The 13,750-nt window shown below is 46.1% G+C and overlaps 1 protein-coding gene across 4 annotated transcripts; it reads left to right on the forward strand.

Moving 5' to 3' along the window:
• The first annotated feature begins 172 nt into the window (after positions 1-172).
• MYD88 (MYD88 innate immune signal transduction adaptor) lies at positions 173-5,487 on the forward strand. 4 transcript variants are annotated; one of them, XM_008951472.4, is made up of 5 exons: positions 173-1,489; positions 2,325-2,459; positions 2,849-3,010; positions 3,218-3,309; positions 3,593-5,487. In XM_008951472.4, exons 1-5 carry the CDS (start codon positions 1,123-1,125, stop codon positions 3,611-3,613), a joined length of 777 nt encoding a protein of 258 aa, XP_008949720.1. In that variant the 5' UTR covers positions 173-1,122; the 3' UTR covers positions 3,614-5,487. The 4 variants fall into 4 exon arrangements, with proteins under 4 accessions (XP_008949720.1, XP_054965429.1, XP_054965428.1 ...); NM_001279189.1 differs by having other exon boundaries at positions 1,162-1,489; positions 2,849-3,029; positions 3,593-3,747; XM_055109454.2 differs by lacking the exon at positions 2,325-2,459 and having other exon boundaries at positions 982-1,489.
• Positions 5,488-13,750: the final 8,263 nt, after the last annotated feature.

Consider the following 13,750-nt stretch of genomic DNA (forward strand, 5'->3'; position numbering starts at 1 on the left):
CTACCCACTTCCTAGGAGGCTCTGCTATCCCTCCGGTGCCAGTACCCGAGCTGGGGGACCTAAGTACTTCCGAGACGCCCAAGTCCTGCTCCGACGTGATTGGGCTTTCCCATTCTTTCGAGAAGACAGGGAATTTGGGCTTCCGGGCTGGCCGGGAGAACAGATTTTACAGACATGCGGGGTGTGACAAGCTCTCTAACTGGAGAATGAACATTTCACACTTTTACCAGTTTTACACCCAATTGGAATGATTTTATTAGTGCCCATTTCCCGTGCTAGGCTGGGGTCTCCACCAAGGCAGAGAGGTACCATGTATCCGGGGAGCCTGCGACACCCTTGACACTTAGTAGATGATCAAGTACTTGTCGAATGAGTAAATGAATGAACCAGGGCTCCCCAGGTCAGGACTGTGTCCCTAAACCTAAAGGGCAAGGCCACGTGCCCCCTTGACTCCCAATAGCAGGGCCATGTCTTCACCTGAGACCCTGGAGAGTAGTGCTGGGCTTCCCACAGACACCAAAGGACAGGGTGCCTTGTGCTCCCCAACCTAGTGTCATGACGTCCCCAACCATTTCGAGGGCAGGGCCACGGCATGCCTCAGGCTCCAGAAGGCAGCTGTCCGTTTCCCACTCCCACCTCGGGGAGCACAGCAGGGGTCTTCCCATACCCCTACTGGCGGGATTGCGTGTTCCCCAGAGACAGTGGAGGGCAGAGCTGGTGCCTTCCCACTTGTCCCCTCCTCGCCATCCTCGAGGGCAGGACCGTATGAACCCCTCAGATTCCTCCGTGGAAGAACTGTGGCTCCACCAGATCCCAAAAAGCAAGGCCCGTTTCCTACAACCCCCGAGGGAGGGTCGTCCTCACTCCGCCGCCAACCTACTAGCACCATCACCAGACCCTCGAGGGCGGTGCCGTGGACCTCTCCAGATCTCAAAGGGCAGATTCCTACTTCTTACGCCCCCACATCACCCGCCTCGAGACCGCAAGGGTAGAGGTGGGCACCCCCGCCTCCGCACTTTTGCTCGGGGCTCCAGATTGTAGGGCAGGGCGGCGCTTCTCGGAAAGCGAAAGCCGGCGGGGCGGGGCGGGTGCCGTAGGAGAAAGAGGAAGCGCTGGCAGACAATGCGACCCGACCGCGCTGAGGCTCCAGGACCGCCCGCCATGGCTGCAGGAGGTCCCGGCGCGGGGTCTGCGGCCCCGATCTCCTCCACATCCTCCCTTCCCCTGGCTGCTCTCAACATGCGAGTGCGGCGCCGCCTGTCTCTGTTCTTGAACGTGCGGACACAGGTGGCGGCCGACTGGACCGCGCTGGCGGAGGAGATGGACTTTGAGTACTTGGAGATCCGGCAACTGGAGACACACGCGGACCCCACTGGCAGGCTGCTGGACGCCTGGCAGGGACGCCCTGGCGCCTCGGTAGGCCGACTGCTTGAGCTGCTTACCAAGCTGGGCCGCGACGACGTGCTGCTGGAGCTGGGACCCAGCATTGGTGAGGACGTCCCCTTCCTGGCTTCGTACCTGGGGGGTGAGGAGGCTGACTTTCCGCGGCCTCAGCATCCTGTCTCCCATGGAGAGACCCCATTTCCTGCCTCGGGGGCCCGAAGAAGCCTGCAGAGGGAGAACCATGCGGGTCCCGTTCCTTCTTAACAACCGATCGCGGTTATTAAGAAGGACTGGAGAAAGGTCCGGATAGGCGGAGATGGGAAGGAAGCAGCTTAGGCAGAGGCTTTCAGGTAGGGCCAGGAGTTAGAATCAGGCTTCTGTGGGGGCATCTGGGCTGTTTCAAGTAGAGCAACAGGACAGGTGGGGCGATTGACAGTGGACTGTCTTAGAAACCTCAAGTCCTGGGGAAATGCAGCCCTTCTTTCTACTCACTGGCACTTACATAATATACATGCATAGGCGTTGGATACAGCCGCCCACAGACAGGCACACCTTGCTGAGTTGGAATCACTGCACCATAACCAGTGGGTCTCCTGAGCCTTTCTGGCATGCCCAGCCCCTTGCTCACATCTGCCCTGGATCCCAGAAGAAGCAGACCTACCTTGGTACCATTCTTAGGATCCCTAGGAAGGGACAGAGATACAAACCTGACTTTGATGGCCTTCCAGAAAGCCAGAACACCACTGACATCCCTTTGGGTCAGTTAGAGCCAGTGGGAGCTCAACTTCTCAGAGCCGTTGAGCTTCGCGTGGCACCAGTGAACTGGGGAAGCCCTCTAGAACAACCCAGCCAGAGGAGGTGGGACAGCGGCTGGATCCTGACTGTGGGTAAAGAGGTAGGCACTCCCAGGGAGGCTGCTTTACTCTGTCTCTTCCCCACAGAGGAGGATTGCCAAAAGTATATCTTGAAGCAGCAGCAGGAGGAGGCTGAGAAGCCTTTACAGGTGGCCGCTGTAGACAGCAGTGTCCCACGGACAGCAGAGCTGGCGGGCATCACCACACTTGATGACCCCCTGGGTAAGGGTCCAATACTGTTCCCATGGGACAGGTGGAATAGGACATTGTGGTGTTAAGAGCATGGGTGTTTGAAGCAGATGGGCTGTGAGACCTTGGGCAAGTCACTTAATCTTTCTGAGCCTCAGTTTCCTCACTTAAGAAATGGAGATAATAGTCCTACCTCTGGATTGCTGTGAGATGCTCATGAAATAATGTCTGTCTCGTGGTTAATCCAGAGCTTAGCCCCTGAGGTACTCATCTTTCCTCTCCTGGAAAGGGCACTTTCTCTGAGGAGTATCATCTTGGGAAGGGTGCAGGGCCCAGGGTTGCCTAGGCAGGGGACTCTTGGCTGGATCCCTCCCAAGCCTTCCCATGGAGCTCTGACCACCACCCTTGTGCTCTGCACCCAGGGCATATGCCTGAGCGTTTCGATGCCTTCATCTGCTATTGCCCCAGCGACATCCAGTTTGTGCAGGAGATGATCCGGCAACTGGAACAGACAAACTATCGACTGAAGTTGTGTGTGTCTGACCGCGATGTCCTGCCTGGCACCTGTGTCTGGTCCATTGCTAGTGAGCTCATCGAAAAGAGGTTGACTAGAAGGCCACGGGGTGGGTGCGTGGATGCATGAAGCCCTGCCCTGGGGTCCAGATACTGGGCATCTCCTCCTAGCTGTGCACTGTCCAGCCTGGGCACAGTGGGCCCTTCCTGAAGCTATTCCCAGGGGATATGCTGAACTAAGTTGCCACAGGACCTGCAGCCTGCCCACTCTCCCCTAGGTGCCGCCGGATGGTGGTGGTTGTCTCTGATGATTACCTGCAGAGCAAGGAATGTGACTTTCAGACCAAATTTGCACTCAGCCTCTCTCCAGGTAAGCTCAACCCTGCTCTGGCAAGAGAATGAGGGAATGTGTAGGTGGGGCCTCTGGATTGTCAGCCTTCCCTCCCCAAGGACTGTGGATGCAGTACCAAAGAACTGCTGAAGATCTCTGCACACCTGAGCATGTGTCCATGTATGTGCCTTTTTGTGTGAGTGAATGTGTGCCAGGGGTACTTAGATGGGGGATGGCTGTTGTTAACCCTGGGGTTGAAGACTGGGCTTGTCCCACCATGGGGCAAGGGCCTGATGCCAGCATGGCACCCCTTGGCTTGCAGGTGCCCATCAGAAGCGACTGATCCCCATCAAGTACAAGGCAATGAAGAAAGAGTTCCCCAGCATCCTGAGGTTCATCACTGTCTGCGACTACACCAACCCCTGCACCAAATCTTGGTTCTGGACTCGCCTTGCCAAGGCCTTGTCCCTGCCCTGAAGACTGTTATGAGGCCCTGGGTGTGTGTGTATCTGTCCGCCTCTCCATGTACTTCTGCCCTGCCTCCTCCTTTCGTTGTAGGAGGAATCTGTGCTCTACTTACCTCTCAATTCCTGGAGATGCCAACTTCACAGACACGTCTGCAGCAGCTGGACATCACATTTCATGTCCTGCATGGAACCAGTGGCTGTGAGTGGCATGTCCACTTGCTGGATTATCAGCCAGGACACTATAGAACAGGACCAGCTGGGACTAGGAGAAGGACCAGCAGAGCCAGCTCTGCTCTGAGCCATTCACACATCTTCAGCCTCAGTTTCCTCACTTGAGGAGTGGGATGGGGAGAACAGAGAGTAGCTGTGTTTGAATCCCTGTAGGAAATGGTGAAGCATAGCTCTGGGTCTCCTGGGGGAGACCAGGCTTGGCTGCGGGAGAGCTGGCTGTTGCTGGACTACATGCTGGCTACTGCTGTGACCACGACACTGCTGGGGCAGCTTCTTCCACAGTGATGCCTACTGATGCTTCAGTGCCTCTCTGCACACCGCCCATTCCACTTCCTCCTTCCCCACAGGGCAGGTGGGGAAGCAGTTTGGCCCAGCCCAAGGAGATCCCACCTTGAGCCTTATTTCCTAATGGGTCCACCTCTCATCTGCATCTTTCACACCTCCCAGCTTCTGCCCAACCTTCAGCAGTGACAAGTCCCCAAGCGACTCGCCTGAGCAGCTTGGGCTGCTTTTCATTTCCACCTGTCAGGATGCCTATGGTCATGCTCTCAGCTCCACCTGGCATGAGAAGGGATCCTGGCCTCTGGCATATTCATCAAGTATGAGTTCTGGGGATGAGTCACTGTAATGATGTGAGCAGGGAGCCTTCCTCCCTGGGCCACCTGCAGAGAGCTTTCCCACCAACTTTGTACCTTGATTGCCTTACAAAGTTATTTGTTTACAAACAGCGACCATATAAGAGCCTCCTGCCCCAAAGCTTGTGGGCACATGGGCACATACAGACTCACATACAGACACACACATATATGTACAGACGTGTACTCTCACACACACAGGCACCAGCATACACACGTTTTTCTAGGTACAGCTCCCAGGAACAGCTAGGTGGGAAAGTCCCATCACTGAGGGACCCTAACCATGTCCCTGAACAAAAATTGGGCACTCTTCTATTCCTTTTCTCTTGTGTCCCTACTCATTGAAACCAAACTCTGGAAAGGACCCAATGTACCAGTATTTATACCTCTAATGAAGCACAGAGAGAGGAAGACAGCTGCTTAAACTCACACAACAATGAACTACAGACACAGCTGTTCTCTCCCTCTCTCCTTCCCAGAGCAATTTGTACTTTACCCTCAGGCTCTCCTCTGGGGAGAAGGTGCCATGGTCTTAGGTGTCTGTGCCCCAGGACAGACCCTAGGACCCTAAATCCAATAGAAAATGCATCTCTTTGCTCCACTTTCAGCCAGGCTGGAGCAAGGTACCTTTTCTTAGGATCTTGGGAGGGAATGGATGCCCCTCTCTGCATGATCTTTTTGAGGCGTTTAGCTGCCATGCACCTGTCCCCCTTTAATACTGGGCATTTTAAAGCAATCTGGAGAGGCATCTTCTACATGTTTTGTACGCATTAAAATAATTTCAAAGATATCTGAGAAAAGCCGATATTTGCCATTCTTCCTGTATCCTGGAATATATCTTGCATCCTGAGTTTATAATAATAAATAATATTCTACCTTGGAAATTTGTGTGTGTGTTGAGTGGAAGAGATTTGGAAGCAGTAATGTGGGTAAGAGAAGCTGGTCCACTGGATGGGTTCCAGCCTGGATTTGGCACGGGCTTCCTGAAAGCTGGGCCCCCTCCTCATAGGTTCAGTCCTCAGCAGGGCTGCAGGCAGAACCAGGAATACTGACCTCAGCTACAGACACTCAGGAGACTGCCCTTCTCTGGCCATGTCCAATCTTTTCTTGGTTGTGCCATGCTCCTGGGTCCTGGTCCAGTCGTGGAGTAGGGGCTGATCTATGCTCCAAAGAGAGTCTGGAGGACCCCCCAACTCCAGCCACTGAGCACTGCATTGTTACTCCTAATAATCTTCTTTGGGCACATCTATGTTAATCCTAAAGGTACTGATCTATTTTTAAAGAAAATATTGCTTTTTCACTGTTGAAGAAAATTTGGAAAAGATAAAGAAAAAAACTCACACATCATAATTCCAGAGAGAACTCTAGTGACATTTTAGAGTGCTCAGACATTGTCAGTGACAGTAGCTTTTTTCTCAATGGTCTATCTGCTGCCACGTCCTGGCTCCTGAGCCACCTGGATGCTGTAGCCTCCCCAGCCTTGCCCCTGTGCCCTCAGGGACTCCTGGGAAGGCCCTGTGTACTCAGAGAACCCCTGAGGCCGAACCTTTCTCTCCAGCATCCCCTGGGGAGCAGAGCCACAGTGTGGCCCTGTTGGTGCCCCCAGGATCTGCCATGTGCTGCCCATGGCTGGGAAGACAGTCCTGGGCTGGTCCCCTCTTGGGAAAAGCCTCTCTTCTCTTAGGCCAGGCTGTTGACCCAAATGTGCTCTCCCCACCCCTATCTGACCCTCACACTCCTCACACCTGCCTGTCTCCAGTGCCTTCCTTCCCATTAGCTGTGTTCCCAAATGTAGATAAAGCTTCCTCTTCTCATTTTCAGTTTTAGTCCTCTACGAGCATTTAAAAGAGAAACTTTCCTTTTTCAATAAGGGAAATTTACTGCTGAAATTATCAAAGGCAAAGCAGGAAACTTTGGAGGGCAGCAGCATAGTTGAAATTCAAAACTACGATTCTGTGTGACGATGGAGATGGATTCCGCCACAAGTCAATGACCAGGGAGAGAATTGGGGAGAGGGATTTCCTCTAGATTAGATAAGACTTGGGTCATAACGATCAAATGTACTGATATAGTATAACTTTGTTGGATTCTGGTTCAAACAGAGCAATTGTAAAAAGACAATATTGAGTCATATATCTGATAAGGGGTTAATATCTGGAATGTATAAAAAAAAACTCTTAGAAATCAACAACAAAAGAAACAAGCAACCTAACACAAAAATGGGCAAAAGACTTGGGCAGAAGTTTCTCCAAAGAAGATATACAAATGAGGGACAGGTGTGGTGGCTCACATTTGTAATCTCAGCACTTTGGGAGGCTGAGGCGGGTGGATTGCTTGAGCCCAGGAGTTGGAGACCAGCCTGGACTACATGGCAAAACCCTGTCTCTAAAAAAAAATACAAAAATTAGCCAGGCATAGTGGCATGCACCTGTAGTCCCAGCCACTCGGGAGGCTGAGGTGGGAAGATCGCCTAGGAGACGAAGGTTGCCGCAAGCCAAGATTGCGCCACTGCACTCTAGCTTGGGCAACAGAGCGAGACCCCGTCTAAGAAAAAAAAGAAACAAACAAAAAGAAAAAAAATACAAATGGCCAATAAGCACATAAAAATATGCTCAATATCACTAATTAGGGAAAGCAAATCAGAACCACCATGAGACAGATACCGCTTCATACCCATTAGGATGGCTACTATCAAAAAAAAAAAATATATATATATATATATAACAAACATTGGTGAAGATGTGGACAAATCAGAACCTTTGTTCACTTTTGATGGGAATATAAAATGGCATAGCTGCTAAACAGTATGGCAATTCCTCAAAAAATTACAAACAGAATTACCATATGACCCAGCAATTCCACTTGGGAGTATATACCCCAAAGAATTGAAAGCAGGGTCTTGATGTTTGTATATCCATGTTTGTAGCAGCATTATTCACAATAGACAAAAGGTATAACCAAGCCAACATCTATCAACAGATGAATGGGTAAATGAAATGTGGTATATATGTACAAAAGAATATTACTTAGCTTTAAAAATGAAAGACATTCTGACATATGCTGCAACATCAAATAACTTTGATGATATTATGCTAAGTGAAATAAGACAGGCTGGGCACAGCGGCTCATGCCTGTAATCCCAGCACTTTGGGAGGCTGAGGCGGGTGGATCATTTGAGGTCAGGAGTTCAAGACCAGCCTGGCACACATGGTGAAACCCTGTCTCTACAAAAAATACAAAAATTAGCCAGGCATGGTGGCGCATTCCTGTAATCCCAGCTACTTGGGTAGCTGAGGCAGGAGAATCGCTTGAACCCGGGAGGCTGAGGTTTCAGTGAGCTGAGATCATGCCATTGCGCTAACAGAGCAAGACTCTGTCTCAAAAGAAAAAAAAAAATACACACAGCAGAACACTGGGCTGGTAAGGGTGGAAGATGAGGGACCGCACCATCAATTTAGGGGAACATTGTCCCCACTGGCTGCTATTTGCCAGATGATACAGAATAAATGTTTTAAATGCCTTTGGGGATGTCTGGTTCTGAGACAATATAGAGTAAAAACACTTCTCCTTATTTCCTCTGCTAAATACAGGCAAAACACCCTGGACATTATATAAAACACAAATATAAGGAGACTCTGAAAGGTGGAGAGAAGAAGATAGAATGGTTAGGGACCTCAGGACCTATGGAACGACATGGCACTAGCCTAGGGTTTTCTTTTTGCCTATGCCTAATGGATCTCAGACTGAGTATGGAGAAGGCAGAAACCTATAAACTAATGAGTACAGGTAAAGGAAAAAAAAGAAAAAAAAAAAGGAAAACCTGCTCTTACTAGCCAAATGACCAGAAAGGGACAGTCTTGCAAGAAAGAAAGTTTGTAGACAATAACCACTCCAGCTAAACCATAGAAAAAATTGTAGTATTACCTACACCCTGCCAGCAAAGGCCAAATGGGGAATCTAAATTTCCACTCCCACCTTCTTGGGTGTCAGAGGGGGTCTAGTAGAGAGTCAAGACTTTCACCACTGCCCAGCAGTAATGTCCTCTATCATGTCAGTGGAGGCCAGATGGGGAGTAGTAACAAGGCATCCTTCTCCCTCCCAGCCAAGGTGGTATCAGGGGAGACTTAGTGGGCAGCCTGAACTCTCATCCTGACCCAGCAGTAACTAGGCACTCTCTCCCTTGTTCTCCCTCACCTCTACCCTGGGATGTCAATAGAGTAACCTGCACTTCTACCACCACCAGACAGCATTGTTTTGATGTCAAAGAAGGCTAACTAAAACAGAAGATCCAAATGAGATCCAGCCTCATTACGTAGCATCCAAAATGTCCAAGGTTGAAAATCAATCATCATACCAAGAACTAGGAAAATCTCAACTTGAGCAAGAAAAGACAACCAACAGATGCTAACACCAAAATGACACAGATGTCAAAATTTTCTGACAAGAACTTTAAAGCAGCCAGTATAAAAATGCTTCAATAAGTAATTGTAAACATGCTTGAAACAAATTTTTTTAAGTCTCAGAAAAGAAATAGAAGATATAAACAATTAAATTGAAACATTAGCACTGAAAAAAAAAAAAGAAAAAACTTACTGGATGGGTTCTGTTGTAAGATGTTGATAGCAAAGAATCAGTGAACTTGAAGACAAACCAATAGGAACCACCCAATCTGAACAAAAGACAGAAAATAGAATGGAAAAAAATTAAGTCTCAGGAATTTGTGGGACAACAAAAAAAGTCTAACATGTATGTCATCAGAGTCCCAAAAGGAGAGGAAAAATAAGTTGGAGCTAAAAGGGTATACAAATAAATATGGTTGAAAATTTGCCCAATATGGAAAAAAAAACAACCCATAAACCTATACAGCTGATAAGGTGAGCAAACCCCAACCATTATAAACCCCAAGAAATCCACACCAAGGTACATCATAGTCTAACCTCTGAGAATTAAAGACAAAGAAACAAATATTGCAAGCAGCCAGAGAGAAATGATGCCTTAAAAATAATGAACAAATTTTTGAATGGCAGTAGATTTCTTTCATTGGAAGCCACAGAGGTCAGAAGACATTGGCCTAACATTTTTCAAAGACTGAAAAAAAAAACTGTCAACTCAAAATTCTATATCCAGTTAAAATATTATTCAGGAATGAGGAGGAAATCAAGACATTCTCAGTTGAAGAAAAACTATGAGAATTTGTCAACAGCAGGCCTACCCTAAAAGAATAGCTGAAGGAAGTTTTTGAAACAGAAAGAAATACAAGAAAAAAATCTTGGAATACTAAGAAAGAAAAACAAGAGAAACAGTAAAAATATGAGTAAATTGAGTATGCTTTAATTTTCTTAAATTGTCAAAATTATATCTGATGGTTTAAGCAAAAGATTAGTTTAGTGGTCATGCGCAAAATAGATTACGGAAGTTGATAAGCACAGTGGTAATTTCCGCTTCAGGCAATTTCACAAACAAAAAAGAGAAATGAAATGACTACTGGCTGGGAGAAGAAACTCTGGGATCCCCACAATTTCCTCTTTCCTCAAAATATGTAATCCATCAGGTTACCTCCTCTCCTAAACACTCTATGCATTGTCTGATGTAGTTTTCAACTTATGTACAGGAAATATTTGGGACAGCTATAAATGAGGGAGAGTCAAGGCACTTAAAGCAAGGAAAGGTGTCTATACCTCACTGAAACTGATAAAATGTCAACACAAGTAGAACTGTGATAAGTTAACATATGTATAATGTTACACCTAGAGCACCTACTAAAAAATCTGTTCAAACAGATACTCTCAAACACTATAAATAAATCAAAATGAAATTCTAATTTCATTTGGAAGTGCCCAAATTATAGAGCTGGAGAATAGATCAGTGGCTGCCAGTGTTTTGGGATGGTGAGGGAGTGGAGTGGGTGTGACTACAAAGAGGCAGAGCTTTAAGATGTTGCAGTACAGGCTGGGTGAGGTGGCTCATGCCTGTAATCCCAGCACTTTGGGAGGCTGAGGTGGGCGGATCACAAGGTCAGGAAATCGAGACCATCCTGCCCAACACGGTGAAACTCCGTCTCTACTAAAAATACAAAAAATTAGCTGGGCATGGTGGCACGCACTTGTAATCCCAGCTACTTGGGAGGCTGAGGCACGAGAATCACTTGAACCCAGGAGGTGGAGGTTGCAGTGAGTCGAGATTGTGTCACTGCACTCTGGCCTGAGCGACAGAGCGAGACTCCATCTCAAGAAAAAAAAAAAAAAGATGTTGCAGTACGGTAGCTCTGTAACTTGATTTTGGTGGTGGTTACACAAATCTATACATGTGGTAAAATGGCATAGGACTCTACACACGTGTTATACCAAGGTCATGTTCCTGGTTTTGATATTGTACTATAGTTATGTAAGATGTATTCATTGCAGGAAATTGTGCTGAGGATATAGGAACTTCCCTGTACTATTTTTGTAACTTCCTGTAAATCTACAATTATTTCAAAATAAAAAATTCAAGCAATTTTTAATTTAATATAATTAATATAGTTTAATATTGTATTAATATTAAATTTTATTTAATTTATTAATTAATAAGTAAACATATAAGTAAAATTTGTTTTGAGACGGGGTCTTGCTCTGTTGCCTGGGCTGGAGCACAGAGGCATGATCATGGCTCATTGCAACTGCAACCTCTGCCTCCTGGGCTCAAGCAGTCCTCCCAGTTCAGCAACCTGAGTAGCTGGGATTACAGGTGCAGACCACCACACCAGGCTACTTTTTTTTTTTTTTTTGGTAGAGACAGGGTTTCACCATGTCACCCAGGCTGGTCTCAAACTTCTGGGCTCAGGTGATCCACCCACCTCAGCCTCCCAAAGTGCTGCTGGGATTATAGGCATAAACCACTGTGCCCAGCCAGAAGTAAATTTATTAATATTGATACTGAAGTTTGCTAATATTTAATAATAATATTTTATATAAATAACATAAAATTAATGTTATTTAAATATTTTAATTAAATATATAAATAAAGTAGAAACAAAAGCCCCTGGGTGCTTATGCAATGACCAAAGCTTAATTTTCCATCTTGTTTTTTAAAGGAAGAATATTTTTCATTATAAAAGTGATCACTGATAACTATATTTACGTATATGTAAAAGAATATGTACTTTCAACCACAATTTCATTTTATGTTGAAAAAATTGACCAACTTGGCTTTTGAGGACCTACTTATTATATTGGTCTAGGTCAAAAGCAGAATATAAAGCTAAGCTAGGCATGGCTCTGTTCTCAAGAAACTTAAAACCCAGTGGAATAACTGAAGCACAAACACAGAAGATCTGAAGAACTCAAGAGTTAGGCAACAGAGTCCTCCATAACGTATGCGCTGGCTGGTGCCAAAGACAGTATGTCCTACAAGTCCTGCAGACAGGCCTCTGTGGGACAAAGGTCTTGAAAAGATGACCTTTAGGGGCTTTGGAAGGTGGTAGAATTGGCAGGTAGACACCAAGAGGGGAAGGAGATTCAAGCAGTAAAGAAATAATTTAAGCAGAAGGGGAAAGTGAGAGGCATATTTAGGAGCAGGGAGTAGACTGGTGGGATAAGACCCTCCAGGTTCAGTAGGAATGACTGGGGGCCCTGGAACTCAGGCTGCAACAGGGAGCATGGATTGTGTCTGGTTAGGAAGGAATTGTTAAAACCAGAGTGTGGAGAAAATTAGTTTAGTGGTCGTATGCAAGATAGATTAGGGAAGTTGATAAGCACAGTAGTAGTTTCTGCTTCAGGCAGCTGCTCAAACAAAAATGAGAAATGAAGTGACTGCTGGATAGGAAGGAGAATCTGGAGTCTCCAGAATTTCCTCCTTCCTCAGATCAAATGGCCCATTCCAGTGTTCCTTGTCCTAAACACTCATGCATTAATTCAACTTGCAATGACCTATCCCTGAGGTCATGAGGGTGGGCCAAGGCCAAGGACATATGAGATAGGTCTCATGTGGCTCTTGTTAAAGGAGATTCCTCTGGTTGCTTATCCATAAGTGAAAATGAATGTGTTTTAAAAACAACAACTTCAGCTGCTTCAGGTGTTACCTCTTTCTAAAGCAGGGCTATCCAACAGAAAGATATTCTGAGCCACATACATAATTGAAAAATTTCTAGCAGCCACATTAAAAAAAGTTGTAAGAAACAGTCAAAATTAATTTTAATAACATATTTTATTTAACCTAAGGATCTAAAATATATAGAATATATGTAAAATATCATTTACATAAAAATGTCATCTCTAAAACATTATTTCAACATGTAATCAATATAAAAACTATTGATGAGATTTTACATTGTTTTCACATTGAATCTTAAAAAGGTACTGTGTGTGTATTTTACAGTTACAGCACATCTCAATTTGGACTAGCCACATTTCAAGTGCTCAATCACTACATGTGGCTAGTGGCTACTATATATTGGATTGTGCTTCTAAAGAACGCTGCTACTCAGTGTGGTCCCTGGACCAGTAATATTGACACCATTTATTAGAAATAAAGACTCTCAGGCCCTACTCCAAACCTGACTCATACATTCTGTACTTTGATAGGAGCCCCAAGTAATTAATAGATATAGAAAGGTTGAGAAACGTTGCCCCATGCATTTGGGAAGAGAGACCTAGGATAATACAGTGTTTTTGGCTACCCACCATCAACATTCCATCTCCTCATTTAGATTCCACGCCACGATTTCCCTCCAGACACAGACCAAAACCAAAGAGCACCTCTTTTTTTTTGAGCACTATGATTGGTTCAGGTATGTCATGCGACTTGAACAGATTCAGTGAGACACAATGACTCCTTTGGTAGCTCGACTGTGATTGAATGTAAAAGGTTTTAAATTCTGGAGAGTGATGGGAGGAGAGCCATCATGCTCCAAAGTGGCTCCAGAATTTGTATTTGTGTATGAAGGTTTATGTATGAAGCCTGTAGAGAAAACCAGATACTGATGACATCATGTGAGCCCCTGCTTCAAGACTTACTGCCAGAATTTTCAGATATGTGAGCCAGCAAATTCTGTTTGTTTAAAATAGTTTGAGTTGTGTGCTAGATATTATCTGTCTTCTCCTCCACATCTTCCCTTGTTCTCCACCAGCCTCTGTGCCCCAAGATAATGACCTTCAAGGATTACATCAA

Source organism: Pan paniscus, chromosome 2, assembly GCF_029289425.2.
Source record: "Pan paniscus chromosome 2, NHGRI_mPanPan1-v2.0_pri, whole genome shotgun sequence".
In the NCBI taxonomy this organism is placed as follows: Eukaryota; Metazoa; Chordata; class Mammalia; order Primates; family Hominidae; genus Pan; species Pan paniscus.